The sequence below is a fragment of the Orycteropus afer genome, unplaced genomic scaffold (genome assembly GCF_000298275.1).
Source record: "Orycteropus afer afer isolate SDZICR_OR568_19922 unplaced genomic scaffold, OryAfe1.0 scaffold00006, whole genome shotgun sequence".
NCBI lineage: Eukaryota > Metazoa > Chordata > Mammalia > Tubulidentata > Orycteropodidae > Orycteropus > Orycteropus afer.
Genome location: NW_006921593.1, coordinates 19,922,675 through 19,934,511, shown reverse-complemented (window position 1 = coordinate 19,934,511; position 11,837 = coordinate 19,922,675). Strand labels below are relative to the sequence as shown.

At 39.9% G+C, this 11,837-nt stretch overlaps 1 protein-coding gene across 1 annotated transcript; it reads right to left on the bottom strand.

The window, feature by feature from the left end:
* Window positions 1-10,874: 10,874 nt before the first annotated feature.
* LOC103199225 (olfactory receptor 6B2-like) lies at window positions 10,875-11,837 on the bottom strand. The gene has a single exon (XM_007943468.1). It carries the CDS (start codon window positions 11,835-11,837, stop codon window positions 10,875-10,877), a length of 963 nt encoding a protein of 320 aa, XP_007941659.1.

Sequence of the window (11,837 nt, the reverse complement as noted above, 5' to 3'; positions counted from 1 at the left end):
TCTCTCCAAGGAGTGTATCTAGCTAATGTAAATGTTCAACTCATATGCCTCTTTTGTTTGGCTGGAAGCCACAAGAGTGGGTTCAATTCCAGACTTGAAGGGCAGCTAGGGCCTATAGTCTCAGTGGTTCCACCAGGCTCTAGCAGACCAGCAAAACTGGTCTCCCCTTTTTTTTGGACTTTGGGCGTTGTTCCATATTTTTCTCCCACTCTGTCCAGGATGTCCTACCTAGATTCCCCTTTGAGTGGTCGACAGTGATAGCCGGGCACCATCTAGTTCTTGTGTTGAAGATTTTTGCATCTACATTCATGAGGAATATTGGTCTGTAGCTTTTTTTTTTAGTGGTGTCTTTGCCTGGTTTTAGTATAAGAGTTATGCTTGCTTCGTAAATGAATTTGAGAGGCTTTCCCTTTTCTATGTTCTGGAGTAGTTTGAGTAGGATTAGTGTCAGCTCTTCTCTGAATGATTGTTAGAATCCTCCAGTGAAACCCTCTGGGCCAGGACTTATTTTGTTGTTCTTGGTAAATTGTTTTAGGACCTGTTCAATTTCTTCTTTTGTTGTGGGTCTGTACAGATTTTCTACCTCAATCTCTGTTAGTTTGGGTAAGCAGTGTGTTTCTAGAAATCTGTCCATTTCTTCTAGGTTTTCAAATGTGTTGGAGTACAATTCTTCATAGTATCTTGATATTATTCTTTTTATTTCTGTTGGTTCTGTTGTGACATCACCCATTTCTTATTCAAGTTATTTGCATCTTCACCTTCTTTTCCTCTGTTAACTTTGCCAGTGGTTTGTCAATTTATTAATCTTTTCAAAGAATTAACCTCTAGTGTTGTTGATTTTTTCTACCGTCTTTCTATTTTCTGTTTCATTTATTACTGCTCAAATCTTTGTAATTTCTTCTGGTGATTGTAGGCTTTTTTTTTTTTTTTTTTTCTAATTGTTGGAGATGTTGGTTTAAAGTGTTGGTTTTGGCTCTTTCTTCTTTTTTTGATGTGTGCATCTATTGCTATAAATTTCCCCCTGTTCACTGTTTTTGCTGTGTGCCGAGGATTTTGGTATGTTGTGTTTCCATTCTCATTTCATTCAATATTTTTTTTATTTCATTTTTATTTTTTCTATTACGCAGTCATTGACAAGGAGGGTGTTGTTCAATTTCCATGTGTTTGCTCTTTTTCCTTTGTTGATTTCTAATTTTATAGCACTGTGCTCTGAGAAGATGCTTTGCTGTATTTCAGTGTTTTTATATTTATTGAGGCTTGCTTTGTGGTCTAACATATGGTCTGTCTTGGAGAATGTTCCATGTGCACTGGAAAAGAATGTACATTGTGCTGTTGTTGGATGAAGTGCTCAGTAGATATCTATAAGGTCAAGTTGATTGATTGTATTGTTTAGCTCTTCTGCATCTTTGTTGAGTTCCTTTTCAGTAGGTCTATCTTTCATTGAAAGTGGTGTATTAAAGTCTACTATGACTGTGGAGTCATCTACTTGTCTTTTCAATTCTGTTAAAGTTTGATTTATGTACTTTGGGCCTCTTTCATTGAGTGCATAAATATTTATTATGGTTATGTCTTCTTGTTCAATTGATCTTTTAATTATTATATATTGTCCTTTGTCTCTTTTGGTGGTTTTTGTCTTAAAGTAAATTTTGTCAGAATTAATATTGCCACTCCTGCTCTTTTTTGATTGCCATTTGCTTGATATATTTTTTTCCAACCTTTGATTTTTAGTCTATTTTTTAGTCTATTTTTGTGTTTGTCTCTTTTAGACAGCTTATTAATGGGTCATGTTTTCTTATCCAGTCTGTCTCTTGAGTGTGCACTTAATTCATTTACATTCAGTGTAATTATTGACAAGGATGAATTTGTTGCTGTCATTTTGTTATGTGTTTTTTTGTGGTGTTGCTGATTTCTTTGTTCCATACAATTTTTTGTGCTGAGCTCATTTTTTTTATTGATCATGTTATCATTTCTTTCACTGCTGTTGTTTTAGCATTTGCTAAATATTCTTGACTCTTCTCTTTTTTATTTTGATGTGAAGGTTTATAATTTTTCCTGTGATTTATAGTTTTCTTCCCAAGTTTAGAAGATTTGGAAGTTCTGCATTTACACTATTTATTTCCTCTTTTTGGTTTGTGGTTGTCCGCATTTACTAATTGATGTCTCTGGTTCCTTGTTTATGTCCTGTAAGCTAATTTTACTTTGGGTACTTCTATAACTGTGTTGGTTTCTGAGTTATGTTGTTATGTGTCTTAGTGATCAGTTGTTGTCTGCTGTTATTGGTTCTCTGTCTGAAGGATTCCCCTTAGCATCTCTTGTAAGGGTGATCTGGTTTTAACAAATTCTCTTAATTTCTGTTTGTCTAGAAATGTCCTAACTTCACCATCAACGGAAGCAGCCATCAAGAAATCAGATGACATATTGCACTGGGAAAATCTACTGCAAAAGACCTCCTTAAAGTGCTGAAGAGCGTAGTTGTCTCTTTGAAGAATAAGGTGAGCCTAACCCAAGCCATGGTATTTTCAATAGCCTTATATTCTTGTGAAAGCTAGACAGTGAATAAGGAAGACCAAAGAAGAGTTGATGCTTTTGAGTTGTGTATTGGTGAAGAATACTGAAAGTACCATGGACTGCCAGGAGAACTAACAAATCTGTCCTGGAAGAAGTGCAGCCAGAATGCTCCTTGGAAGTGAGAATGGCCAGACTTCATTTGACCTACTTTGGTCATGTTGTCAGAAGGGACCATTCCCTGGAGAAGGATATCATGCTTGATAAAGTAGAGCATCAGGGAAAAAGGGAAGGCCCTCAATGAGATGGATGGACACAGTGGCTGCAATAATGGGTTGAGACTTAGTATAGGTTGTGAGGATGGTGCAGGATTGCTCAGTGTTTTGTTCTGTTGTACGTGGGGTCACTATGAGTCAGAACTGACTTGATGACACCTAACAACAGCAACATTCTCTTCATATATAAAATGAGGGAAATTATGGTATTACTAGACCAACAATAATGCCTTGAATCTTTCTATTTGAACCATAGATCATTTAGTATTGTGTGTTTGTTTCCATATTGTTTGGAGGTTTTTCTCTTATCTTTTTGGTTGATAGTTTACAACTGATTATATTGTAGTCAGAAAGCACATTCTATATGACTTCAATTCTTTTAAATTTGTTGAAGCTTATTTTCTGGCCCTGGATGTAGTCTGTCTTAGTATCTATCCCTTGAGTGCTTGAAAAAAAAAATGTGTATTCTGCTGCTGTTGGGTGAAGGGTTATATAAATGTCAACTCAGTCCTGTTGGCTAATGGTATTGTAGAATTATTGTACATCTTTGCCAATTTTCTGTCTAGTTGTTCTATGAATTATTGAGAGAGGAGCATTGAAGTCCTCAAATCTTAATTGTGGATCTATCTGCCTTTCTATTTGATTGGTCTTTTTATGTGTGTTGATTATTTCACATATATTTAAGTTTGCCAAATCTTGTCAAAGAGCTCTGGTGGTGCAGTGCCTAAGGTATTTGACTGCTAATCATAAAGGTTAGTGGTTCAAACCTACCAGCAACTCTGCATAAAGAAGATGGGGTAATCTACTTCTGCAAAGATGAACAGCCTTGGAAACCCAATGGGGGTCACTATGAGTTGAAATTGACTTGATGGCAGTGGGTAATATTTGTCAGGTTGATCCTTTTATCATTATGTAATATTCCTTTCTATCTCTAATAGTTTACTTCTACTCCATCCAGTATTAACATGGCTGCATTGATTGAAACATTTGTGGAGCAGCAGTTAAGAAATCAAACGATATGTTGCATCAAGAAAGAGCAATGCCTAGAAAGGGACATCATGTCTAGTAAAGTAGAGCACAAATGAAAACAAGGGAAACCCTCAATGAGGTGGATGGACACGGAGCCATAACAGTGGGCTCAAACATGCCAACAATGACGAAGATGACTCAGGACTGGGCAGTGTTTCATTATGTTATATGGAGGGTTTCCATGAGTCAGGGTTGCTGTGACAATCATGGCATGACCACACCTGCTTTCTTCTGATGAATGTTTCCATGGTAGGTCTTCTTCCATCCTTTCATTCTCAATCTGCCTGTATCACTACACTGAAATTAGTTTCCTGTAGACAGCATATAGTTACATCACTTTTCTCATGCACGTTGCCAATCTCTGTCTCTTAATTTCCATGTAATAAACCATTGCTCATATGCAAGTTCAACTTGAAGTTGAAGACAATTAAAACAAGTCCATGAGAACCAAAATATGACCTTGAATATATCCCTCCTGAATTTAGAGACCATCTAAAGAGTAGATTTGATGCATTGAACACCAATGACCGAAAACCAGAAGAATTGTGGGATGACATCAAGAACATCATCCATGAAGAAAGCAAGAGGTCATTAAAAATATGAGAAAGAAAGAAAAGACCAAACTGGATGTCAGAAGAGACTCTGAAACTTGCCCTTGAGTGAAGAGTTCTAAATCAAATGAAAGAAATGACAAGATGAAAGAGCTGAACAGAATATTTCAAAGAGCAGCTCAAGCAGACAAAGCCAATTACTACAATGAAATGTACAAAGACCTGGAGGTCAAAAATCAAAGGGGAAGAACATGCTCGGCATTTCTCAAACTTAAGGAACTGAGGGGAAAAAATTAAGCCTCAAGTTTTAATACTGAAAGATTCTATGGGCAAAATACTGAATGATGCAGGAAGCATCAAAAGAAGATTGAAGGAATACACAGAGTCACTGTACCAAAAAGAATTGGTCGATCTTTATCCATTTCAGGAAGTGGCATATGTTCAAGAACCAATGGAACTAAAGGAAGAAGTCAAAGCTGCACTGAAGGAATTGACAAACAGCAAGGGTCCAGGAATTGATGGAATACCCATTGAGATGTTTCAGCAAACAAATGCCTCACTGGAGGCACTCACTTGGCTATGCCAAGAGATTCGGAAAACAGCTACCTGGCCAACTGACTGGAAGAGATCCATATTTGTACCCATTCCAAAGAAAGGTCATCCAACAGAATGTGGAAATTATTGAACAATATCATTAATATTACATGCAAGTAAAATCTCACTGAAGATAATTAAAAAATGGTTGCAGCAGTATATTGACAGAGAACTTCCAGAAATGAAACCTGGAGTCAGAAGAGGATGTGGAGTGAGGGATATTATTGCTGATGTCAGATGGATCTTGGCCCAAAGCAAAGATGTTCATTTGTGTTGTATTGACTATGCAAAAGCATTTGATTGTGTGGATCATAACAAATTGTGGATAATATTGAGAAGAATGGAAATTCCAGAGCACTCATGAGGAAACTGTACATAGACCAGGAGGCTGTTGTTTGAACAGAACAAGGGGACACTGCATGGTTTAAAATCAAGAAGGGAGTGTGTCAGGGTTGTCCTTTCACCATACTTATTCAATCTATATGCTGAGCAAATAATCTGAGAAGCTGGATTATGTGAAGAAGAACATGGCATCAGGATTGGAGGAAGAATCATTAACAATCTGTGATATGCTGACAACACAACTTTGCTTGCTGGAAGTGAAGATGACTTGAAGCACTTACTGATGATGATTGAAGAATACAGTCTGCAGTGTGAATTATATCTCAATATAAAGAAACAAAAAATCCTCACAACTGGACAAATAAGCAGTATCATGATAAATGGAAAAAAGATTGAAGTTGTCAAAGACTTCACATTGCTTGGTTCTACAAGTGATGCAATGGAAGCAGCAGTCAGGACATCAGATGACATATGGCACTGGGCAAATTGGCTGCAAAGGACCTCTTTCAAGTGCTGAGGAGCAAAGATGTCTCCTTGGGAACTAAGGTGCACCTAACCCAAGCCATGATATTTTCATTCACCTCATAAGCATGTGAGAGCTAGACAATGAATAAGGAAGACCGAAGAGCTGATGCTTTTGAGTTGTGGTGCTGGAGAAGAATGCTGAAAGTGCCATGGACTGCTAAAAGATCTAACAAATCTGTCCTGGAGGAAGTGCAGCCAGAATGCTCCTTGGAAGCAAGAATGGCCAGACTTCATCTCACCTACTCTGGTCATGTTGTCAGAAGGGACCATTCCCTGGAGAAGGATGTCATGCTTGGTAAGGTGGAGGGACAACAAAGGAGGGGAAGGCAGGCCCTCAACAAAATGGATTGACACAGTGGCAGTGGCAATGAGCTCAAGTATAGCAAGGATCATGGATCTGGTACAGGACTGGGCGGTGTTTCATTCTGCTGTGCGCAGAGTCACTATGAGTCGCAGTCAACTGAACGGCACCTAACAACAGCAACACAAACCATTTGCATTTAATGTGGGTATTGATATATTAGAGTGTGCATCTGCCATTTTATCTTTGTTACTGTTTTTGTTCTATTTTTTGCTGCTCTGCTTTCTTCTTCCTGCCTTCGTGTGCATCCCTTGAACACTTTTCAGCATCGTGTTTGGATTTATCTGCTGTGCTTTTGAGTGTATCTCTTTGCACAGCATTTTTTAGTGGCTGTTCCATGTTGTGTATGTAACTTTTCACCATCTATGGGTGGTAATATTTTACTGGTTTGAGGGAAGTGTAGAAACCTTCCCTCTCAATATTTTCCTTTTCCCTTTCTCATTTATAAGGGAATTACTCCCTGTACATATATTGAGAATCACATCAGACAGGGTTATGGATTTTTGTTTCAGATGTAATTTAGAAATTTGAAGATAAGTCTATTGACCACCTCCTTTTTATTATTTTTTAAAAACTGTGAACATGTTCTTTTCCCTTCCTGATTTCCCCAGAGTTTTCCTTTTGACTTTTTGTTTTAAGAAATTGCATCAGCTTCAGCCTTTATGTTAGGCAGTGGATTTTCTTTCAAGTTTTCCTTCACTTGAAAAAGTCATAATTTTCCCTTCACTGCTGAAGGTGTTTCCACTGGACGTAGGATTCTGAGTTGACCATTGTTTTATTTTGACACCTGAGGAAAACGTTGTGTTACTTCCTCTGTCATCCATGCTTTCTGATGACACATTTACTGTCCTTCAGTCTGTTCTTCCCTGTAGGCAGTTCATTTCTGCCTGGCTGCTTCCAAAACTCTTTGTCGTTAGTTTTCAGAGCATCTACTAAGAAAATATGCAGAATTACATTCACAAAATACTATAAAAAATCTTTATGGAATTGAAAAAACAGTATAAGTTACCTGCAGACAGGAAAAGAAAAACAGAGGAACAACACATTTTATGACACCAAACCTGGACAAAGATAGTACTAAAAATAGGAAACAAGAAATCAATGTCTTCCATCAGTTTAGACAAACACTTCCTTTCAAAAAATTAGCAGATAGAATCTGTTGCTGTTATTGTTATGTGCCATCAAGTCAGACTCGACTCATAGCGACCCCTCCTTGGGTTGCCGAGGCGGTCTCACTATGGAAGTAGATTGCCCAACCTTCCTTCTGAGGAGTGGCTGGCAGTCCCAAATAGAATCTAGCAATGCATAAATTAATGCTATATCCTAATTAAATGGAGTTTATTCAAAAGATACAGTTTTTGAAAATAACCAACATAAACCACATTATCAACAGGCAAAAGAAGAAAAATCAATCATCTTATCACCTGTCACAGAAGAATATTTGAAAAAATCCAACATTCATTTGTGATACAGACTCTTAGTGAACAAGACACTGCCTCAGCTTGACAAAGAGCATCTAGAAATACCAACAGCCAACATCATTCTTGGTGGTGAAAGACAGTGTTTTCCTTCTAAGTCAGAAGTAGGACAAGGGCATCTGCTCTCACCACTCATTCAATGAAAGTTCTAGCTAGTGTGACAAAGCAAGACAAAGATACAAAAGGCACATAAATTGGAAAGGAAGACATGAAACTGCCTTTACTTGTAGATGACACAATTGTCCACATAGAAAATGCAAAGAAATACACAAAAATAATCCTAGAACTAATAAATGCATTCATTATGGTTACAAGATTCAAGGTCAACCCACAAAAATCAATTGCATTTCTGTATGTTAAGAATGAACAAGTGGAAACAGAAATAAAAATACAATGCCATTGACAATTGCTCCAAAGAAAATGTAATATTGGTATAAATCTAACAAAACATGTGCAGCGTTTGTGTGCTGAAAACTACAAAACACTGATGAAAGACATCAAAGAAGACCTCACTAATCAAAGAGACTGAACTGTGCCCATGGATTGGGAGACTCAACAAAGTGTATTGTCAGTTCTCCCCAAATTCATCTATAAGTTTAATACAATTTGTATCAAAATGGCAGCAGTTTGTTGTTGTTGTTTGTTTGCTTTGTAGATGTGGTGAAGCTTATTATAAATTATATATGGAAAGGACAAGACCTAGAATAGCTAGACAAATTTTGAACAATGTAGAATTAAATGGATGGAATTATTCTTGCAATGTTAAGGCTGACTACATAACCACATTACAAGACAGTGTATTATCAAGAGTGGGACAGATACATGGATTAAAGAAACAAAACAGAGTTTTCAGAAATAGATTAACACAAATACATGCAACTGATAGTTGATGAAGGTGGAAAAGCAGTTCAATGAAGAAACTTTGAACAAATGGTGCTGGAGTCTTTGGACGTCCACAGGCAAACAGACGAACGTCAGCCTCACACCTGACCCAAAAACTAACACAAAATGGGTCGTGGACTTAACCTAAAAGACAAAGCATGAGAGAAAAAATAGGAGGAAATCTGTGGGGCCTAGGCCTACGCCAAGAGTCTTTAGACTTGGCACCAAAAGCACAACCCATAAAAAGAAAAAATGGATAAACTACACTTTACCAACGTTTTAAAAAATATTGCTCTGTGAAAGAGACTTCTAAGATGACAATCTAAAAACTTGGAGAAAATATTTTCAAATCACATATCTATCTAATAAGGGAGCTCTGGTAGCATAGTGGCTAAGGCACTTGACTGCTAACCAGAAGGCTGGCGGTTCAAACCCACCAGCCACTCCTCGGAAGGAAGGTTGGGCAATCCTACTTCCGTAGTGATACTGCCTCGGAAACCCAAGAAGGGGTTGCTATGAGTCAGGGCTGACTCGACAGCACATAACAACAACAACAACAATCTAATAAAGGGTTTGCATCTAGAATATAAGGAGCTCAGCTGGCACAGTGGTTAAAGCATTAAGCTGCTAATCAAAAAGTCATTGGTTCTAACCTACCACCTGCTCCATGAGAGAATGATTAGGCAGTCTACTTCTGTAAAAATTTACTGCCTTAGAAACTATGGGGCAGTTTTACTCTGTTCTATAGGATAAGTGTACATCTGAATTGACTTTATGGCATTGGGTTGATTTATTTTGGTATCTAGAGTACATAAAGGAGCTCTGGTAGTGTAGTGCCTAAGGCACTTGACTGCTAACCAGAAGGCTCATGGTTCAAGCCCACCAGCCACTTCTCAGAAGGAAGGTTGGGCGATGTACTTCCGTAGAGATACTGCCTTGGAAACACAAGGAGGGGTCGCTATGAGTTGTGCCTGACTCAACGGCAGTGAGTTTGGTTTGGTTTTGGAGAGTAGATAAAGAACTCTCAAATATTTCAAATAAACATAACCAATAAAAGATTTTTATCCAGAATATACTAAAATCTCCTACAGCTAAAAAAAAGAAGAAGATGCAATATAAATGTAGATAAAAGACTTGAATAGACACTTCAGAGAGGGGATGCACAAATGGGCAGTCGTCACTGAGAATATGCAAAGAAGCTCACCTTCAGTCATCATCAGGACAGTGCATATGAATGTCACAAAGACACACCACGACCACTGCAGTAGAATGGCTCCACTGAAAACACTGATGGTAGCAAGTGCTGGTGGGGCTATGGAGCAACTGGAATTCTCAGACATCGCTAGTGGGAGTGAAAATCAGTGCACCAACTTTGGAAAAACAGTTTTGCACTTTCTACTAAAACTGACCATACACAAACCTCATGTCCCAGAAGTTCTGCCCTTAAGCACACAATGTGCAAAATTGGGTCTATGTACATTAATCACAGCTGGGTGCATTGGTGGTGCAGAGGTGGGAATCTCACCTTCCATGCCAGAGACCCAGGTTTGATTCCCAGTGAATGCACCCCAGGCACAGCCCCCACCAGTCTATCCATGGAGGCCTGTGTGTTGCTAGCTGAATGGGTTTCAGTGGAGCTTCCAGACTAAGAGAGAGTAGAGAGAAAGGCCTAGTTATCTCCTTCCCAAAATCGTTTCCTACAGACCCTGTGGATCACAACAGCCCAATCCCAAACTGTCATAGGGTGGGGGAGCATGCAGCATTTGGTCCATTGTGTGTGGGGTTGTCAGGAATCGGGAGGTGACACTTGATGGCAGCTAACAACAGTATTAATGACTGAAGACATGAGCCAGGGTGTGTATAGCAGCACCCTCCACAACAGGGAGCAGACGCAGTGTTTCCTCACGTCAGTGAATGTGTAAATGTATCGAGATCTGTTTATACAATGGAACATTCTGGAGCAAGAAGAATGTGTGGATGATTGCTCCATGCAAAGCACCGAGGATTCCCCCAAGCATAATGGTGAGTGAGGCATAAATGCTCTATGAATCCATTCATACAACCTCAAAACCACCAAGACTAATACCTGGTGCTAGAAGTTAGTGCTTAGCATGGGGCAGGGCTCATGACTACGAGGGGACATGGAGCTCCTAACTCATGAGCTGGGTGCTCACTCAGGAAGCATGGTCCTCATGGACCATAGCATGGTCCCTGTGTGACGACATACCTGGGGGAAGGCTTATTGTGCACAGCTCTGTAGGTATATTCAAGTTCATCTAAGATTTATGATACAAAGCATGAAGTACCATGGAAATGTTATTATCCACACAAACTAGATTCTAGAACATTCATTTGTCCTATGGGGAGCTTGACCCACACCCAGAGCCTTCTTCAAGGCATCCTTAAACTCTGTGTTCCTCAGGCAGTAGATCAGAGGGTTCATCACTGGAGTGAGAAAAGTGTAAACTGTAGAGATGAGCTTGTTGGAGCTGCGGGAGTCAATGGATTGGGGCCGGACATACATGAAGATCATGGACATGTAGAAGATGGTGACCACGGTGAGGTGGGAGGCACAGGTGGAGAAGGCCCTCCAACGGCCAGTGGCTGAAGGGATGCGCAGGACAGCCAAGGTGATGTGTCCATAGGAGAGCACAGTGGCCACCAGTGGGAACACCAGGATGATGAAGGCCAGGATGAAGTCCACCAGCTCTGCAGTTGAGAAGTCCGTGCAGGCCAGTTTGAGGATGGGGGAAATGTCACAGAAAAAGTGGTTCAAGATGTTGGAGCCACAGAACTTTGCATTGGATATAAAGTAGATTTTGATCACGGAGATGGTGAAGCCACTCACAAAGGAGAAGGCCACCAGCTGGACACAGAGCCCTGTGGTCATGATGACATGGTAGCGCAGGGGGTGGCAGATGGCCACGTAGCGGTCATAGGCCATGGAGGCCAGGAGCACACACTCTGTGCACACCAGGGAGCTGAAGAAGTAGAGCTGAGTCATGCATCCCGCAAAGGAGATGTGCTTCCGCTGAAGGAGGAAGATATCCAGCATCTTGGGGATGATGTCTGACACGTACCAGATCTCCAGGGATGACATGGAGCTCAGAAAGTAGTACATGGGCCTATGGAGGGAGGTACTGATCCAGACGGTGAGGATGATGGCCAGGTTCTCCACCAGAACAAAGAGGTACATGAGCAGGAAGAAGAGGAAGAGCACATACTGCAGCCCGGGGGCCGTGGGGAAGCCCAATAGAATGAAGGTGCTGACTTTGGTGGCATTCTGTCCCCTCAT

Excerpts from the sequence above, each read along its gene's own strand:
- LOC103199225 (XM_007943468.1), bottom strand. The coding sequence starts at position 11,837 with ATGAGGGGACAGAATGCCACCAAAGTCAGCACCTTCATTCTATTGGGC.